General features: G+C 33.4%; 1 protein-coding gene and 1 long non-coding RNA gene across 2 annotated transcripts in view; one reads left to right on the top strand and one right to left on the bottom strand.

Annotated features, from left to right (window-relative positions):
* LOC132705998 (trace amine-associated receptor 8c) overlaps positions 1-21844 on the top strand; it is a 92160-nt gene that overhangs the window by 58698 nt on the left and 11618 nt on the right. The window contains exon 5 of the mRNA XM_060677027.1: positions 1722-2036. Within this exon, the coding sequence (XP_060533010.1) occupies positions 1722-2036 (315 nt within the window). The remainder of the gene's footprint in view (positions 1-1721; positions 2037-21844) is intronic.
* LOC132706001 (uncharacterized) lies at positions 2964-4535 on the bottom strand. Its single transcript, XR_009619541.1, has 3 exons — positions 4460-4535; positions 4244-4388; positions 2964-3126 (listed from the first exon to the last, which is right to left on the bottom strand). It is a non-coding gene; the product is annotated as an uncharacterized LOC132706001 (long non-coding RNA).

Raw genomic sequence — 21844 nt, 5'->3', positions numbered from 1 at the left:
AAGAACACGAAAGAGCCTATAAACTTGTCAGTAATTGCAGAACACAAACTGAAACTGAAACTGAACTTTTCTCAAATTCTTTTGCCAAAGAAAAACTCGAAAATCTATAAAAATGTATAAGCAACCACACAGTCCTAACCGTTCCTTAGGTTTCTTTCACCAATATGGAAATCAGTCCTCCGAGACGATGTTTATCCCCTCATTTAGCTCCGCCCCTCTCAAACAATATATAAGCAGGTAGAGAGTAAAATGCGAGCCAGTTTCAGCTAAGCTCCCAAGAAGCCAACATGGTAATTGAGGAAAGGTCAACAAGTTTGATTGACATACAATGATTTATAAACAGTTTCTTAAGAAGGTCAAACTATGTAAATTTATATCAGTGGTTTAGATTATTTTCATGCAATTTTTTATGTGGTATATTAGTTTTCTTTTGGAATCCAGTATTCATCACTTGCATTGTGTTCTTTTCTATGACTCACAAAAATATTGTGCGGAGACGAAACCTCTTAAATTAGACATTATCGAGTAAAGTTAGCTAGTGGTCACGTTTAATAGAAACGTCACAACTTTGGATATTTTCGCATAACAATAAATTGAAAATATAAATCACCGTAATAAGTAATATTCGAAAGCTTTTGGGGAGATTGTGTAATTACAAAAGTTTGAAGATATTAGCTTTAATACCATATGCAAATGTCAGAAAAAATAAACGACCATTTTTAATAAAATGACATATATTATTAGCTTAAATCGTAGAATTTTTTTCTGATTTCAAAAATATATAGTTTATCAACATTTCATTATTTCGCAGCTATTTAAAATGCTCACTTTTACTCCTCAAATTGGATTTATTTCTATTTCCATAAAATTAAAAAAATTCGTTTCTCATTCTCTCAGTTTGAATCCTTTTATTTCCTGATTGATTTTTATTAGTCTTTCTTTCTCAGGTTCCATATTTGTAGTTCATTTGCTTTGTTTTTTTAATGTCTGGTATGTTTGATTTTAACAAAAGTATAGGAAATTTTTCAATAACATTAACATTTCAGATGATTCCCCGAATGTGTCCTCTTCCATGATTGTCCATTATATTGCAATTTATTTGTAAGACAAATATCAGTTTTCCCTGTAAAGGGTTTTGATATAGAAGTTAGATATTTTGAAAGAGAATATTGTTGACAATAGGTCCAAGGGACAATCATGATTTGTAAATCTTAGAGAGATGACGAATTTTATAGTTATGACGGGTGACTTTAAGGATTTAAGGAGGCGATAGATGATGTGGGATCTTTCTTAAGTTGATATCTTCAAATTTTTCCTGATATTCACTTGTTTTCATGGCCACCGCATTTCCTTTATCTGCCTTTCGAATTGCGATAAGCTTTGCGTGCAGGCTTTGGAATCTTAAATTTGGTTTGGATTTTTTAAGAATTTCATTGGCTGTGATCCTGAATCACACTAGGTCTACCAAACAAAAATCCGATAATCTAGAGGAGAAATCTATAAGCAACCAAGCAATCTTAACCGCGACTCACCAGCAGGTTTATTGGCGAAACTTCAGCAAATTTTCTAGATTTGTAGATAGTATTACAATAGCCTGTGGCACTTGCAACTTGCAACACATTTATTTGACACTTGGTGTAAACGTAAAGAAACATTTTTATGTTACTTAACACGAATAACTGCGGACTAGCACCCTAAATATCAAATTCTATTCGTTTTAGGGCTGCGTCGCTCTCATCAGTATGACGTGGGTTCTTTCAATGAGTTTGTTCACTTTCCTGGTGCTGCCTAGCGGCGGTTTCTACTTCAATTCGACCGGAATGATGGCTTGCGAGCCGTTTTATCGTCGATCTTCGGTCCGTATTCTAGCCGCTTGCGGTTTTTATTTTCCTACGACAATGATCCTGATGTATTGCTACGGTTCCGCGTTCCACGTCAACAAACTTAGACTCAGGAAGTTCAGCAACGGCGGCACAGGATGCAACGCAATTTCCAGCCCGGACGGGGGCTACATCAAAACATCGAGCATGGAAAAGGTAAGTGAAATCTTACGGCACTCTACACCGTAAACGCAAATGCTGTAAAATCACTACAAAAATTATTGGTTATTCGATTCTTGTAAAATTCACAGTAAATTTAAATTTTGGATGTAACTTTACATAATTCGTGTAAAGAAATAGTTACAGATATTATGTATATACTATTACTATGCGTTTTTAAACGTAATAAGAGTTTTGTAAAATTAACGGAAACATACAAAATCTAATTTGTAACATGTTTTTAAATAGAATGTTAAATTTGTACGAAAAATAATAACATTGTTTGTGTGTGTTATAATAATCAAATTTATTTTCAACTGGTTCAACTGGAAAATGCAGTATGCAATACGAGAAGAAAAGTCAAAGGGTGGGAAATATCTCTGAAAACATCGGATTGCTCCCAAACCCGTGCCGTAAAATCCCGAAGTGGTTCGGATTCGTGGGAAACGAAACTGACGTGGTAAAGCGACACTTCCCGCACACTAGATCGGTGCGTAATTAGGTATTTTACAGACGGGAGTAGAAAAATAGTATTTATGATGGTCACAGCCTCCTAGACACAATTTTTAAAAATTAAAAAAATCCCACATCCTTGTGTCACCCGGTATATCACATATAATTTTTTTTTATTTGAAAATGATAAGCATTGCTTTACAAAATTGTTGTTTAAGTGTTGTCTAATGATAATCCTAAGAAACGTATTTAGTAACTTCTCAAAAAAATGAGGATAACGAGGCATTAAAACTCCATGTCGCAGGCATTTAAAAATTTTCTTGGTTTCGCATTTTGATATATAAGTCAAAAGAAAAAATACACAACATATTTTTTAATCACATAATTTTTTAAAATATTATTTTTAACAGATCAATTATAAAAAAATATTAAACTAACCAGAACAACCAACATATTTTATAGTACCCTTAATGCTAAAAATTCAAATCGACTGATTTGGTATGGACATCTGAAACGCATGGACAACACAAGACTTCCAAAGATGGCCATGAAATGGACACCACCATACACACCCAAGAAAAGAAGATTCAGGAAGATCTGGGCAGGAGTCCCAAAGGTACTGAGCAAAAGAGACCTAAAAAAAAAGGCAATAGGAAGATATCAGGCAATGGAAGCAGGTCATCGAACAACGTTACAGGACGTTCTAAAACTGATTTTATATATAATAATAACAATAATAATAATAATAATAATAATAATAATAATAATAATAATAATAATAACTTATAGCTTAAACAAACTTATAGCTCATAAAGGTCATAAAGGTATACCAAAAACTTATGATAAGCTGGAATCTGAAACCGAAATAATGTATCTTAACAACGCGTATTATAAATATCTAGGATATGAGCAGAATTTTAATATTAATCAGAACAATGCTAAGGCTAATATAGAAACTAAACTGCAAAACAGGGTGATAAAAATATTAAAAACGGAACTAAACGGAAAAAACAAAATTAAAGCTGTAAACACATGGGCGGTACCGATAATCACGTACACGTTTGGTATATTAAAATGGTCTAACACTGACTTGAAGAGGCTGAACAGGAAAATAAGGACCCTCATGATAGAGCATAGAATTCATCATCCTAAGGCATGCACTGAAAGGCTATACTTACCAAGATCGACGGGCGGAAGAGGATTGGCTGACCTCAACATACTGCATAGGCGTCAAGTAAATCAGTTAAAGAAGTTCTTCCACCGTAAAAAAGATACTTCGACGTTGCATAAGCTCGCTTGTCAGTCGGATAGATACTCAGCTGTAGATCTCAGAAAAAATGAAATAAAAGAGATACCAACACTTGATGAGGTAAAAGAGAAGTGGTTGAGTAAGCCCCTACATGGAAAATATCCAGCTAGTTTAAAAACTGCTGGGAGCGAATCAACAAATTGGTTAGTTAAGGGGCAGCTATTCGCTGAAACTGAAGGATTTATCACAGCTATTCAGGATGGAAGCATAGCGACTAGGAATTATAAGAAGTATATCCAAAAGATCAGAATAGATGATGATAAATGTCGTATGTGTGGACGGGTGCCAGAGACCATCGAACATGTAATAGCAGGATGTCAAACGCTAGCTCCGTCTGAATACACCAAAAGGCACAATTCAACAGCAAATATTGTACACCAAGAACTAGCAATGCTATGCAACCTAGGAGAGGGAAAATACAGTCCATATTTTAAATACATACCTGCTCCAGTTCTTGAGAACGAAAATTATCGGCTATACTGGGATACACCTATAGTAACAGATAAACCAATAGCCAGCAATAGACCAGACATTATTCTGCTGGATAAGGCTAATAAAAAGGCGTATTTCATCGACGTCTCACATCCCTGGAACAGAAAGAAAGATAAAAAATTAATAAGTATTACGACTTGGCAGAGGAATATAAAAAAATACTCACCCTAAAAGCAGTACATGTTATCCGTGTAATTATATCGGCCACTGAGCTAGTTACCAAGAAGCTTGTAGGATACCTGGAAAGACTGAATATAACGAATAAAACCATCGTTACAAAAATGCAAAAGTCCGTAATACTTGAAACTTGCAAAATCGTCCGAAAGAGCCTGAATATCCCGGAGACATAAACCTTCCCCCCCCCCAACTTTAGTGACTGGTTAATAAACCCCACTAAAGCTGCTACCCTAATAATAAATAATAATAATAATAATAATAATAATAATAAAGGTCTTTATTTCAATTATATACAATATAACATAAACAAGATAACATTTTGGCAAAAAGGCGAGATTCAGTCTACTAAGAATTAGTATACTGTTCTATCTAACCCGATAAAAGAGAGAAAAAAGAGTACTTGAATTTCCATTTTATAAGTTGTAACTTAAACAAAAAAAAATATTTCATTACATGTAGCGCACACAGTTACCTACAAATTTCCTTGATTTCCTCGTCCAGTAGTCTCTGAAAAAGATTAATTTTGAAGCGTTTTAGGTTGCTTAAATTTTTGATTTTATTTGGTAAATTATTTAAACACCCAACAATATTATATGAAAAGGAGCGTTTAAAAATTTCAGTTGCATGCATTGGCGCAGTAAGCATTCCCCTAAATCGTATATTAAGAATATGTACGTCACAGCGATAGCTTATTTTATTTGAAGGTATGAAGTAGACTTTCTACTTAGTATTTTTGAATATAGACGGCAGAATGAAGAAATATTCTATTTTTCATATTTAGCCAATTAACTCTGTGAACTGTGTGACTAATTCTGTCGAACTTTCGGATTCCATAAATCAACCTGATCAAGCTTAGTTGAGACAAAACCAGAGACTCACACAGCCTTGTTCTATGTTTTCTGCTTGAAAACTCACTATTTTGAAATATAAATTTTACCATTAAATATGCATTTTGTAAACATTTAGAAATATGCTCTGAAAATCTCAAATCCTTGTCCATTATCATTCCTAAGTTTCTTACCGAATCACAGCATGGCAACCCAATAAAAATCTCTCCCTATCACCCTTTCGGACAAAAATGATTACTGCGGACTTGCTAGCATTTAATTGTAAACAATGCTTAGTGGACATCTCAAAAACCATGTTCAAGTCGTAGTTTAGGGCTGCAACGGCTTGCTTAGCTTCACCTGGAAAAAAAGAAACGTAAATTTGTGTCGTCTGCATAATAATTATGACAACTTGACAAGCTAAAAGATTAATTGCGTTTTCTGACAAACCAATAAAATTTAACATTGAAATTAAAATTTGATAATTAAGGCTATCAGTCTAAAAGGGTCAGTAGTGTCAGCTTGCCTTCATCTGTAGCCCTAAATATATCATCGGTTATATGTAGTAGAGCTGTCCAGTTTTATATCCTGATTGAGTAACGGGGATAATCTTGTTATTATCTAAGTGAAACTGCATCTGCTCACATATAACCTTTTCCAAGATTTTTGAAAAGGTTGGTAAAATACTGATAGGGCCAATATTATCTAAGGTTGTTGGATTTGCAATTTTTGGTAACGGTATGACGAGTGCCTTTTTCCGCTGATTCGGGAAAATTGAATATTTTAAGCAATAGTTTATAATATGCGTGATATGATAAATTGATTGTAGAAATATTAATACCATCGCAACCTACTGTCTGAGTCTTAATAGTCTTAATTATCCGCAATACAACAGTTACAGTTACAGGGGTAAAAGAAAAAGTACGTGGGATTGAACTATTTTCTCTATTTGTATGATATGAAATTAAATCCTTATTAGGGAGTAAATCGGGAACAGACTCTATAAAGTGACTGTTTACATCCTCAACATTACATATATTCGCAGGTAAATTACCATTTTCCCCCTTCAATAGTCCCATAGTCCTCACGCCTGCCCATACATTCTTTTCATTGGCATTATTATAGAAAAAACTATTGCAATACACTTATTAATACACTTATTAGTCACTTCTTTCTTTCATTATCCTACAAGGCGGGGTTATCCTTAATTCGATTTTATTGTCCTTCTTTTTCTATAGGGCTTTTTTGTTCCGGGACTTCATAAATTTGAGTAAAAAAGGTTATCAAAAAACAAAAATAAAAGAAACACTTTGGGTGGACGAGCTGTAAAGAGCACATTTGGGCGAAACACACGAAACCGCCACCACATAATGCAGTCCCGATCGGTCCATAATAAATTGTCCGATGCCATTTTTACCCTGCAGACAAAACGAACCCGATAACGGTATCCCTCGGCAAGAAATAAATAATGTCGGTGAAAAAGTCGCGGTAAAACGGTGACAAACACTGACCCACTGCGGAATTTAAAGAGAGATCTTCGGAGGCGATTACTTTTATAAATTGCCCGATTCCCTTTTCTAAATGATGCAAAACGTTTCCTTGACAAGCGGTAATAAATCGACTAAAGCGTAATTGTACTGGGTGATCTGCGTAAGACGACACTCTACCCCTTCCGAGCAATGACAAGAGCATCCGAGATCCGAAAATATTTTGTCAACACATTTTTCTTCCTACGAAAACCAGAGTGATAAATAAAACACAACCTTGTTAACACCTAACAAAAAAGGTAAAAATTTGTCTTCTTCTTCACGTCAGGTTTAATATTTTTTTAGGCGTCCCATGGCATTGATTTCTCTTCTCGTTCTATGAATTTTTTCCGCTTACTTTTATTTTCCTTTAGAACCATGAACGACACCGGGTCCAGCACTGATCCTTGTGGAACACCATTAGGCACGCTTTGTGGTCGTGAAAAAGCGTTACCAAATATTCTTCTAAACGACCGGTGCTTTAGCTGTAGCTTTAGTATAAGGCAGAATCAAAAGGAAAATAAAAGTAAGAGGAAAAAATACGTAGAACGAGAAGAGAAATCAATGCCATGGAAGGCCTAGAAATTTATGTGTATCGCAAGTGTCTAAAACCTGAAGTGAAGAAGAAAGAAAACAAATTTTTACCTTTTTCGTGAGGTGTTAACGCGGTTAAGTTTTATTTATCACTCTGGTTTTCGTAGAAAGAAAAATGTGTCGACAATATATTCCGGGATATCATTCCATTCACTTGTTGAACTCCATGATCTCACTTGGCATTTTCAATGCTCTCACTCCGAAAACACTTCGAACACTGGAAGGTTATCGGCGATGCGTGCGGTATTTATAACCTGCGCTGAAGGTGGTAGCGGTGCTGCTTCTGCGGGAGGGGAGACGACTCCACCCTCGGAATTGTCACGTTGTTTATTTGACCCGATCGTAGTTGCGATGTTCCCGTTGGCTGCTGCGTATCGCTTTGCCGTTTGACTATCGTTTTCCATATATTGGATAAATGCAGAGCATCGTCTCTCGTATTTAGGTGTCCGGACTTTTCTATCTCGATAGCCTCTCGTATAATCCTGGTGCTAAAATCAGAAATTTTAGGTATTTGTTTACAAGTGCCGAAATCAATTTTATTGCCTGTTTGGTGTTGGTGCTGGAATAAAGCCGATATTATTTGTTTATTTCTTATGGCTAGTCAATGTTCCTCGAGCTTGGCTGAAATCCTCCTATTGGTCTGTCCTACGTACGTCAAGCTGCACGATTCGCAAGCCACACTATATACTCCTTGGTTTTCCAAAGTAATTGTTTGTTTTGGGTTTCTTAAAATTGCTCCAATGGTATGATCCGGTTTGTGTGCCGTAGATATCTCGTGTTTCCGTAATATCCGGCCAATTCTGTCAGTAACCCCCTTGATGTATGGCAGAACAGCGATCGATCTTTCTTTCATCCTGCACTCTCTGTTGCGGCTGCTGTTGTTCGCTTATTGCCCTGCTGATGGTGCGCCTTTGGTATCCGTTTTGCCGAAGACGAGTACTAATTTTCTTCAGTTCATCATCTCTGTTCTTCTCGTATCTGTGATGGCTGGTGGTGAGATTCAGCGTTCAGATATATATTGGTGTGTGTTGGTTTTTTATAGACGGTGTGTTCCAAGTGTCCATCTTCGTTCTTTGTGATGTGTACATCTAGAAATTGCAGACTGTTATCCTTTTGAAGCTCCATTGTGAATTGTATCCTTGGATTAATAGAATTCAGATGGTCTAGGAATTTCAAAAGCTCCTCCTTGCCAAAAGACCATATAATAAATACGTCAACGTATCTTGTCCATAGTTTTGGCCTCAGATGTTCCATCTGTTTTGCTTTCTTTTCAAAATAAATCATGAAGAGGTAAGCAATCACAGGTGAGAGAGATGATCCCATTGATGCTCCATCCACTTGTCGATAAATTTTCCCATTGTACGTAAAGCAAGCATTTTTCAGGCAGTGTCTTGACAGATCCGTTATATACGGCGGAAGATCTTCGTTCGCTTTTATAAGCAGGAGTGCCTCATCTACTGGATTGCTCGGGTATAGGGATTTTAAGCTTGCCATAATGTCGTCCTTGAGTGTTCGAAGTGTTTTCGGAGCACGAGCATTGAAGATGCCAAGTGAGATCTTGGCGAAACGTCTGCAGGATTTGGATTTCAGTCCGGAATGTATTGTCAACTTATTTTTCCATTCGTGAATCATATTATATATATATATATATATATATATATATATATATATATATATATATATATATATATATATATATATATATATATATATATATATATCGCTTCCAGAGTTTTTAGCACTTACAATTTTCCATCTTGGAATGTGTTTCAAAAGGCTTCACTTGACTTCAACTTGGAACTGTTTTCCATCTGACATGCATTTTGTGGTAGTAAGCAATGAGAACAAGTCAGGACTACACATCGCTTGCATTTCGTAAGTAACATGACATTCGATCATTGAAACAGTTTACCCTGAGAGATTGTCTGAATTTAAACGCGGTTTGGACAGCATTTTGCTTAACGGCAATAACTAAATATTGAACAGTTTTGCACCCGACCCGTTTATTAAAAGTTTATTGACTAACTTCTTGAGGTTAAGTTAAATGCCAACGGTATTTTTTTTTGCAAAACATTTTCAACGTCTTTAAATCCTATACAAAAAGAGTTCTTCACTTAGCTTTGGTATATTAATTTTTTCCACGTTTGGTACATTTATACTGTTGATATTACTATGAAATCTGAACTGTATTTGTGTACGAGGTGTGTTCAAAAAGTAGAGTGACTTTTGTATCGGGCTACTTTATTGGAACTTCGACATTTTTTTTGTTATATTTTTTCAGCCAGTTCGCACTTTTATTTATTTTTTGTGAGACAGCGTTAGACGTGCTTTGTGTGCTCTGCGATTTTCTGCTGTCAAAAAAAATGGAACAAAAAGCTTGCCTAAAATTTTGTGTAAAATATAGTGCTGCAAAACACTTGACAACGGCATATGGTGAATCTACTTTGAGCCAAAAAAAAAAGATAATACGTGGTACAAGCTGTTCCAAGATGGCTGAGAAGACGCCAATGATGAACCTCGCTTTGAACGCCCCAGTACGTCAATAACTAATGAAAGCGTTGAAGAAGTGAAACAAAGGGTGTTGAAAAATCGTCATATTACTAGCAGACAAGTGGCAAAAGACGTTGGCATCTCTCTTGGCTTGTGCCATACATTTTTTTACGAAATTTTTGGCATGAAACGTGTAACAGCAAAATTTGATGTGTTTGATATGTTCAAAAAGGTCATACCCAGGTCTGGAAAGATTGAAAAACGTTGGCTCAAGTTTAAATAAATACTTTTAGATAGGACTTAAAAGTCACCTTTTTTTTGAATACACCTCGTATTTTTTCCCTCTTTTAGTTAATTATAGGCAATACAGCCACATTTCTTGATCTATTTGTCTTTTTATCTATTTGTCAAACATACTGGTGGCTTCTTGAGAGCGCTGTTCTGCTCTGCCTGAATCTTACATCTAAAATTTAATCTTACATCTCAATATCCGACACAGGAAAAATTCAGGAGTGTGCCGGAAAATCCACAGCCCGCGGAAGTTCCTTTAAAAATTAAATGGCTATTTTGTTTTCCCATGCATTTCGGAGAACACTGCTTTTTTCGAACCAATTCAGATTTTTGCGTGGCCATTTCCTTCATACTTTAAACTAAGCTGGAACGCTTCCAACGGATCGTCAAACGTGAAAAGATCTCGGAAATTGCTGCGGCCGCCGAAGCGACCTATGCCGCAGGCCATTTCTGTTTTTATAAAAGTGAAGTGGCAACGCATGCCTCGCCATTTTTGCTTTCGTAAATGCGCCGAGCTAAACTGCACTTCAAAATTTGTTGTTATACCAACAAATATCATTTTTATTGTATCAAACAAAAAAATATGTTCTCAGTTCACTCAGATGGTCATAAATATCCCACTTCCTCAATTATGCTTCGAACTAGAAAGTTTAGATACACTAAAAGCATGTCTTGACCAAAGTTTATATAACTTAATTCCGAATCAAGTCACAAACTTGCTATTTACAAATTTTAAAACCAAAATAAAATCTTTATTACCTGATTACCCGATTCTTGATGGTGGCCACTGTTTGGCTGTGTTCGATATATTTCTTTTTTTTCCTTTATTTTAAATTTTTAGTCCTGTTTATTTTTATGGGTTATGTATTACGTTGTTATACCTATTATTATTGTAGACATAAAGTCGTATGTGTATATATACATTTTTTTCTCTTTTGTTAAATAAAAAAGTTAAATAAAAAAAATCTAAATCTAATCTAAATCTAAATCTAACAGATAGCCATAAATAATATTAGAAAAAAATCAAAACTTGAAAATGAAAAAATGGAAGAATAATAATATTTTAAGAAACTTTACATTATCCATGATAAGAAGGAAAAAAAAAGAAATACTATGGTATGGTTTGCTGGGAAAAAAAAATTAAATTGTTGAAATGGCAAAGAAAATCAGACTATACCAGACACAATAATTATTTCGGTACATCGGAATATTTCCGATTGCAATGAAAAAAACACCTTTTATGGCAACAATTTTTACAATAATAATTTGCAATTTTCTTTTAAACTTTCAACAATAACAGAAGTAAATAAGCCGCTGAATGGTATTAAAACCAATGCAACTAGTCTGCTAAGTCCTGTAGTATATATTAATCAATACACATTAATCAATGTATCTTAATCAACTGTTGTATCGAAATAATCTACTTTGCGGATGAGAGGAAGATATCAATCAATATTTCTGTTTTTTTTTTCAGTTTTTCTTATGCATTTGTTTAAACCATGCTTTAAAAAATCCTAGCTGGGAGAGGACGTCATCATCAATTGCTTTTTTAATTTTGTTGTGTACTATTGTGCCAAGCACTGGTTCAGTAGAATAGCTGATTCTAAGCTAGGCTGCGCCAGTCGACGCTACAGCTAATTGGTCTCTATATTGTATGTTCGTTATGCCATTATCTGAAATAAAAATAAATTTTCAGTATTGTTTGCATAATTTATATTAATTTACTGCTAAATACACACATTTTATTTAACATGCGTCTTAGGAAAATAAAATAGAAAATATTAGAATATAGTTACTCATATTAAGGTTGCAGGTATTTATAATATATTTTGGGGGTGCATTATTTGGAAAAAAAAATAGCTTTCCCAGATGTGGTATGGTATATCGTGTTCATTAAGCACTAATCCTAATGGTTTGTGTAATTTAATTGTTATTTCTTTATGTAACTAAGCTTCATATAAGATTACGTAACTACAGCAGCTGACTAAAGATGATGATGTATTGTGAAACTACAGTGGAAATGTGCAACTTAAATCCATGGTTTGTTTAAATGGTACGGTAAATAAGCAAAATTGTACTGTTTTTCTTTGTCCTGTGTGATTGACATAATTTTTCCAGACCTCTGAAAATACTTAATTTCTATCTTTTTAAATTAAAATATTCATTTGTCTTTTTTAGTTTTTTAAGCAGTCTGCATTGTAACGTATTAACGTAGATCATATCTCTTATTTTATTCTTTAAGTTAGCAAGTAATATTTGTTTTTAGCTCTTTTTGCTTGTGAAACATTCTAGATGTAAAAGATTCATCGCTTTCCTTTTTCTTAATATTTATGATTGTCGTATCGCTGAAACTCGCCGATTTACATTATCAATTTGCTGAAGGATCCCATTTTTAGAGTGATCCCTTCCATTTGAAAATTATTAGCCGCGATTGATGATTATATCTCTGCGGCATCTTTCAAAAGTGTTTAAAGCGTCACATCAATTTTGACGAATGCAGTGACTTACAGCTCAAATTTTTGTTTTATCTATGCCAACTGATAGAGATAAAAAAAACACAAAAAAAACGTAAATTCCGGTTTTGGTCGCGTCTTTCAGAATATACAGGGACCCACAGCTTAAATGATGCAACAAAAACTAACTAGTCTGCATGTCGCTTTATTTATTTGAACAAAAGAAACAACTTATTTAAATGAAGTTAGTAAAGAACCTTCTAAAAAAGGCGTGACTTATTTTTTGTCTTAAATTTACCTTACTTAGTTACTTACTGTTTAAATTGTGCAAAAATAATAACGGAGGTTCAAACTTTTATTTATTACTGCAATTGTTTTTTGTTTAGTTTGTTATTCTAAAACACGTTTTCTTTCTCAAATTTTTTAATTAATGGGTAGTCGGACTACAATTTCTGAAAGATATTTAATTATTACTCATCACAGAAATGGATACAGTCAAAGAGACAGCCAAAATGGTAAATAAATGTCCGTCAATTGTTCAACATATCATTGAACGTGTGTCGAGGAGGAAATACAGTTTGGGAAAAGGTGTAACCCCGAAACAATGCAAACAATAATTTACATGATGGAACTGCCAGAAATAAGCTTTTCATTAACCGAAGAAATAGAAGCGTGAGATTGGCATTAAAGATTTGAACTACTGGAATTCGGTAATATTTGCCGATTGAACCAAAAGAACCTTATTTGGATCAGATGGAAAAATATCAGTATGGAGAAAGCCTAAGGAAGAATTAAAATTGAAAAATTTAAAAGTCACGGGCTGGCAGTCATGTAAATTATTGTTTCCCAGGATTCGTCGAATTGTTTCGGGGCTACACCTTTTTCCAAACTATTTTTCCACCTCGACACACATTTTTGGAGCAATTTTTTTTGCATATTTTACAACCCATGTTTTCTCACGTTCATTCACGATAAGCTGTGACTTTAATATTGCATTTAATTTAATTAATTCTTTATTGTTGACTGCATCGTTTAAGCTATGGGTCACTGTATATTCTGAAAGTCGCAACCAAATCCGCCATTGACGTTTTTTTTATCTCTGTTAGTTGACATGGATAAAAAAAATACCTAAAAATGACGCGATTTCCGGGATATTTGAAATTAAAAGTGTATAACAAAGTAAAACCAATGATAGACACTTAATAATACCTACTATTCCTCGAGGTACCAAAGTTTCTCGTTCTGTTTAGGGAGGAAAAACTCCAGACAAAATGCTATTTGAAAATCTCTGCAAATATTCGAAACTTTCGTTTTCAGTTATTGCCGAAGGACGGTTTTCACTTGGAGAACATTAGATAGGGGCGTGGATAGCAATCAACGACTAAATTATAACTTCTTGTAATTTAATTGAGAACGGGAGACGTTTTAATTGCGAAGAAAAAACAAATTTGCGAAGTGTAATGAAAAAGAAAGAAGAAAAAAAAATTATTCCAAAACTTTATACCTCCGTCTCACGTCCCTCCAACTTTTAAAATGAATTTTCACCCTACTTGGAATACATTTGCGCACTGCCTAATATTTTACGTATAAGTGTCGAAGTTCACCGGTTTACCGAAAGTTTCCGTATCGACAAGGGCAACGCGAGTCTCGATTAGATCATTGGTTGTTTTGTCCGAACCGTCTGTGTTCGTTATCTGGTAAAAACTCGCCTTGATTTTCTATTTTAAAAATTTTCATATTTTAAAATAATCCCCATATTTGAAAATGCACAGCGTGGTCCAAATTCGAGGGGCCTCTATGGCTTTAAGCATTTGCAGTATGGTCAGCCCAAAACTAATATGCATGTTACGGGCTTGATTTTCGAGAGAAGTCGAAGCGTTTCTGAGTCACACGGTGATTCTTAAAATGTGCGTTTCTAGAAACCCTCTATAACTTTTTTATTTGTAAAGATAGAAATTTTTACTAAAAACATTTTTTGAAGGTTTTTTGAGAGCAAATCTGTTTCTCTGATTTTGTCTTAAGGCCTTTAGTTCACGAGACATAACACAAAGTTACATTTTTTTTAATGGAATACCCCAATTTAAAAAAAGTCTACACCTATTTTTATTAAGTAGTTTAAAATATATCTGCAATTTTTAATAATTACCATAGTAGGCTATGCTTAACTCTGACCTGCAGTTTTACGGTATCTATCTAAATATAAGTTCATAGATATAAGAAAATAACTAACTGATATGAATTAAGGAAAGACCCAGCTAAGCCGTAAGAATGAAATATGGCCGAACAGGTCCGTACTTTGCTTAGAATTTAATTATTTGGGGTTTTGGTAGGAAAGATACTAAACAATATTTACTTATTTATGAATGTATTTATGTTTAAATCTAAAATAAAATTACAAATTATTTTTATTACCTACTTAAATTACTTAAAATTATTCACATAATTTACTATCGCTATCATCGCCTGTTCTAATTATTATTTGTTCAATATTATATATATATATATATATATATATATATATATATATATATATATATATATATATATATATATATATATATATATATATATATATATATATATATATATATATATATATATATATATATATATATATATATATTATTTGTTCAATACGATGGTTCTGTTTTTTCTATATGTTTACAAGAACTTTGTGGAGGGATGTTAAAAACTTCGGTTTCTATAAGTTTGAGGACATTTCAGTTAACACGGGGAAAACATTGTTACAATGAATGGCAGATTTCAGATGGTGCCAAACATGTTCAATGGGATTAAATATACAGTGGTAAGGTATGCCCCAGATTTTGTGCATAATTATCACAGACATATTCCTTTTGTAGGTTCAAGCTTTTTAGAACCTCAATCAATTGCTTTTTGGTATAATCTGCGTGAAAATAAATGTCGTTACTATACATGTAATTTTGGATTGTTGCTTTTAGGTGGAATGTTTGGAACTAGTTTGTTTTTAAACAAACTTTCAAATAAATCAGCGATGGTGTCTTCATGGTAATCTAGAGAAGAATCTTTAATATTTTTCGCAGACAGAGATCACTTTCATCTAAACTCGAGAAAATCTCTGCATCGCTTCTTTTTTTCCTCGCTAAAATGGGATTATTCACAATTTTCCATACAGTTGACATTGAAATTTTCGTCAATGTGGCCGTTTCTTCTTTTTCTTTCTTGCTGGCACCATGAGATTCAAATAAATATTGTTTAAAACTTTCTGAGTCTCAATAGAATAGTGTTTTCTACTTTTGGGCGGGAGCATCTCCTGAGATATACTGGACTCGCACATATTTTGAATAATTCGCACACGATTCAACACGCGCTGTATTACACATGAAATAAGAATGATTACTAATAAACTTAAACTAAATAGTATACCAAACCAAAGAATATTAAACACAGGTAGTTATAAAATGATTTTCTATTACGGACCACAACTTTACCTGGATTTAAATTCCGAAACTTTAGGTAATAATCTTGTTGCATTGTATGTTAATGACCACCCTTGGATAATCCCATTCAAAAGCACTTGGTCACCTTCTTATATCTATGAACAGACCATACCTCTTCTTTGTTACCCCAGCTTCACGGTGTCCCGCAAGGACCGGTTTTGGTTAGTTTTATATAAATGATTTTGCACATTTTATTAAGCTCATTAAGTGTGCACTATTATCGTCTCTAGACGAACTTTCTTTTTAATTTAAATTCCGAAACACGAAACACAAAAAGCAGGGCGAAAATTTGGAGAATAATTAAAAATTGTTTTTGGAACTGGTACCTAGGACTTCCCCTTTTGATGTCCTTTTTCACTAACACTAAGAACATCTTGTGTTATGCTTAGTAGTTCTGTGCCGCTGCTGTGCAATGATGACTCCGCCGCCAGACTGGTTTTGATGTAATGTTTAATTTTTCTCTAAATGCTTTTCAATTTGTCAACTTTGACAACCTGACATTTTTCTGGAAATAATACTAGTAGTGGCAATGGCAATAGCAGTGACTTTGGTAGTTAGGTTCATGATCAGCTGGAAGAGCAGGTATGGAATTCAAAAATTTCTAACTGTAAAACGCTTTTTTCTCCCATCTCACTGTAAATAAATTCCTAACAATTTTTTATTCATCTCAGTTTCTTGTATCTTTATGTTAACTTTTATTTGATTTATTTTTTAAAACTCTAATAATAGGTTGATATTTTCCCATATGATCTCAACATTTTAGTTACATCATTCATGTGGAATATTCTATTTGCATAACTATATCTTTGGAGTAATTTTCTTAATATAAAATGGGAACCGAATAGATTTGGACTAATAGAGTTTATAAATGATGTAGATATTTTAACCACATAAATAATTTGTTTCACTTTGTCGAGAGAGGGATTCATCAAGGCTAAAATCTTCTACCTGGAGGCGTTATTAACTAACCCTTCCGGAAATCGGGTTGTCAAAGCAACTTTGACTTTAAACGGACCTACAAAAGGGGTGACAGACTGCGAAATAATCTTCTTTGGGAAACATCGTATCGTAATTTATCCAGAACCGTTCAAGAATCTCGGGGATATGAATTGGCAAAAAATTTCTTTTGAAATTGGTATTCTCGGTTTGCCAAAAATTAAAAAATATATTTATCATCTCAGAGGGGGAGAAAATAATGTCTAACGTTTGAGTAGAAGAATTATCAACAACCTTTCTATGGCGTATGACGGCAACATTTTGACAATATGCAGTTTTTTGGGTTAAATATTGATGTTATTTTAGAATTAGAAAGTTTAGAGGAATTTAAAGATATTTTATATATATGCTTGTTCCTACATTAGCAATATCAATAATAAATGTCGTCAATAACAAATATCTCTTAAAATATGTTTTGCATATGGCTTGGCTTGTGCTCATAATTTTCTATTTCTACCAGTTTCGGGAAATTACGTTTCTGAACTTACTGAAAACACTGTCTCGAGATTAATTAATGATACTTGTATGTAATGTAATGTAATGTATGGTAAACTTCAGACAAATCGCAATAATTGAAATAATTGAGATATTAATTATTCTAAGATCAAGTAAATTAAAACTTTTACGGAAACAATAATATAAAAATTGTAAAAATAGTAAATTTTAGTCAAAATAATAAGTTATCAGCGTCTCAAATTCTTCCCTCTATTTGGCAGTCTCTTTTCATGCTCATAGATTATAAAAAATTGAAAATTGTAAATATCCCACCAGGCAGCGTATTAGTTTATGGTTATCACTACATTTTTGCTAAAACTAAAGAAAGTACCAACCGTAAAAGAGTAGTATTGAGTGAGCTCGTTCGGTAGCATGACTTTTTTGTTAATTTTTCAAAATTTACAAAAATTATGAATTGGCAAAACGTCAGCAAGTTTATTTTGAAGATGATTATACAAAACAGAAATAGACCAAATTGCATGATAAAACTCACTGTGATTTGAATCTTACAGAAGTGATATGGTCCGAATAAGGAAAAAAACAATGCTAAAGACAGTAAGATAATCCCAAAAATTTCCGCCCATCCAACTAATTTAATTAAAACTCAGTGTGAATTAATATCAGAACGTAATCTTAGAGAACCATGTACTTAAAACTTGAACTTGAACTAACCAAAACAAACGAAAACTTTTCTGGCGACTGATTTTATTTGATATGATTTTATTATTTATTTAATTAAAATTATGCAGTACAAAATAAAACAAAATGTATTTATTTATTTTGCCCACATATCGTGTGTCGAACTATAAAAAACAAAAATTTCGTAGTTCAATAATGATTTGAAATTCTTTTCACATTTTCCAGAATTATTTAAAAAAGCTATAGTTAAACCTTTGTTTAAAACCGACGAGAAACCAAAAGTTTTCAATTATAGAATAATAATAATAAAAATTCTGAAACAACGAGCAAGATCAACCCAGGACGCAGGGGCGGACTTTTCTTCAAAAGTTTACAATTCCTTAGACAAAAGTCTCTCATCTTTTTCTGTTTTCGTTGATCTTGCAAAAGCATTTGCAACCATCTCTAAAGTTAAAAAATGATGGTTTTTCAGGAGCAGAATTGGAATTACAAAAAAGCTACATCTGTAATAGGAGGCAGTCTGTGGTGTTCTGAGAATTGACCTTTAGAATTGACCTGCGAAGTTGCCCAAGTAACTGTCCTTGGCCCACTCTTTTACTATGACTTTTTACTATGAGACTAATACTTGGGAACATTTAAATTTATTTTATGGAATACATAACATGGTTTAGCAACAACAAAGTTAGTCAAACTTGATCCAAATTTTAGAGCAACTTAAAACCTCGTACTATGTGCTCGCTCAATTATATTTAAGTTACGGAATTTTAGCATGGAGTGGGTTGACCAAAAAATATTTAGAGGGAATTAACATTTCACAAAAATGGATTTTAAAAATTATTTATAAAACTAATACAATGTTTTAATGTATGAAAAATAGCAGTCCAAATCTTTTAAAATAAAATTCATATTAGAATCTATGAACATCCTTACTTAACCAGCAACAGAATGAACCAAGTCACTATCAATCCTAAGGTACCTAACACAATAGGACAGAAACGTTTTCTTTATCTATCTGCTACAGGATTGCTTAATAGTAGAACACTTTCGTTATTTAAAATCAGATTAAAAACATTTATTAAAATCGAAATAACTAGACATGAAATCCATGGAATAATAGAATTGAAGAACAACTAATAATTTGCAATTTATTTATTTGATCCATTTATTGCTCATGATTCTTTTCTACTTTTTGTATCTACATTTACTCTGTATGCTTACTTCGTTGAAATTAGTAATCTAAGAGTTATTATTTATTTACCAGGAATAAAATCCAGAATTTTTTTTTTCAAGAAAAATGCTTTCAAGGCTGTAATTTGGTATTTTTTAAGTTGTCCAAGTTTAAGTTGCAGCGGAGCAAACATACAGCAAGTTGATTGGATTGGATCGAGTGGAAGTATAAGCAACTACATGGCACACACCCTAGCTACTTAAACCAAGACGATATATACAAGACCCCGTCTAACAAATGGCTGAAGACGGGTTCCCTCTACGGCAAAACAGTTGGATTCATGATGTCCATCCAAGACAGAATAATACCTACAAGAAACCATGGCAAGTATATTATGGGAGAAGATTTCGACGATAAGTGTCGGAGATGTGGACGTAAAGGAGAAACTATCGAACATATAACAAGGGAATATGAGATATGATTACACCAAGAGGCATGACAACATTGCAAGAATAATACATCAGGACCTTGCAAATCGGCAACAGTTTGTCAGGGGATCAATTCCGTATTACAAATATGAGCCAATGGATGTATTGCAAAATGAACACTTTAAACTGTATTGGAATAGAGAAATCAGAACTGACATCAACATCCAAGCAAACCTGATCTTCTATATGATAAAGGAAATAAGGTAATTACTTTCGTCGAAGTAACAATACCAGGATCAGCGAACATACAAATGGCTTATGCAACAAAAATAAATAAATATATAGAACTTGCAGGTGAAACGAAGCATATGTGGAGAGTAGATCGAGTCAACGTCAGACCAATCATTGTATCGGCAACGGGTATAATACCAAAATCCACTATGACTCATGCAAAAGGACTAAACTTAGAATATCTCATACCATAACTCCAGAAATGGGTGATACTGGACACCTGTCGCAAGTTCGTCCTTACATCCCTTAAATTCAAGGATCTTTGTAATGAACATCGCCTTAAAAAGAAATTTTATTGTTATTATTACAATTAAGGCATAACAACTTGTCTGCAATATGATAGTAGTCCATTATGTTCTACCTCCTTTATTGGATAGTAATTTAATATTCACCGCCGTTGGAGAAATCTCGGTACGAGGACGCAGCATCGATCCCTAAGTAAAGTTCGGGAACTTTAAATCGATTTCATTAAGGATGATTGGTGTTTAAAGAGCAAAAAACAAGTAACGCGATTTGAGAAATTGCGCGTGAAATAGCGGATTCCTCTTCCGAACAAAAATTCCGACCCTAATTTGTATTGCTGCTGGAAAATTTACTTCCCAGATGAACTTGTTTCACTCTTCCATTTTTTAAAATGTTTTGCGGCGTGTTAGTTAAAATCAATATTGTAATATTGTTTGAATAACAACAAAATCAAATTAAATACTTGCTATACTTATTTAACAAAATACAGGGTGTTCGGATATTGTGTTCGGAAACTTGGAGGAAATATTCAACGTAGTAAAATAATGGTAACCAGTCATGTAACAAAAATTTGCAAGATATTACTTCCGAGTTATAGCTTTGTCAAAATTCATTTATTTCATTTTATTTTTAACGCAGTGGACTTGATTTTCCACGGAATAATAATAACAATAATAAACTTTATTTCACATTGTGTTACAAATACATTACATAAAAATAACACACCAAACATAAAGGAAATGGGCGTTAAAAGGAAAAGATACTAGATCCTATTAAGGACTACAACAAAATAAAGGCTTCTAAAGGGTAAGTGTTAGTAACTTTTTTTATAGTGAACTTAAAGAGTTTTAGAATTGCAATTTCTTTAATGGGATAATTTACAGTCAAGGTTCTGGTGTTATACCCGTAAAACATCTGCAGCTCGAAGTCCTTTCTATTTTTAAAAAAGAATATCAATGCTTCATAACTATATAAAGTGTACACGGTGAAAATGCATTCGGCTTTGAACACTCCTCTGCAACTCTCTTTAAATTACAGTCCTCTTTTGAACCACGAAAATTTTCTGCCGTTGGCCACTACCTCCCCAAAAAATAATTCCATACTTCCATACCAAATAGGTTGTGACAACAGACACAGATCAAGAATAACTGTTACAAAATAAAACTGTTTCAAAAATCTGTCACTGGAGGGCACTTCACCTAGATCATTTTTTTCCCTGTTTTTCAGTTATTTAGACTGATATTGCAAAATAGAACTGATTGCCCTAACCAGAATCACAAATCATCAAAAATTTATGGAATATTTGTGTGAAGGTTGAGAAATTTAAATTTAACTGAAGAAAAAAAAGTGTATAAAATTAATAAAAATTTAAATTTCAATTCTGTGGGTTTCATTTAGATGAGGCACATTCTCTCTCTTTCCTGACAGAAATGTAATTGTGACATTTTAAGAAC

Source organism: Cylas formicarius, unplaced genomic scaffold (genome assembly GCF_029955315.1).
Source record: "Cylas formicarius isolate icCylForm1 unplaced genomic scaffold, icCylForm1.1 PGA_scaffold_8__14_contigs__length_24414737, whole genome shotgun sequence".
Taxonomy (NCBI): domain Eukaryota; kingdom Metazoa; phylum Arthropoda; class Insecta; order Coleoptera; family Brentidae; genus Cylas; species Cylas formicarius.
The sequence above is the reverse complement of the archived record's forward strand: the minus strand, read 5'-3'. Positions and strand labels throughout refer to the sequence as shown.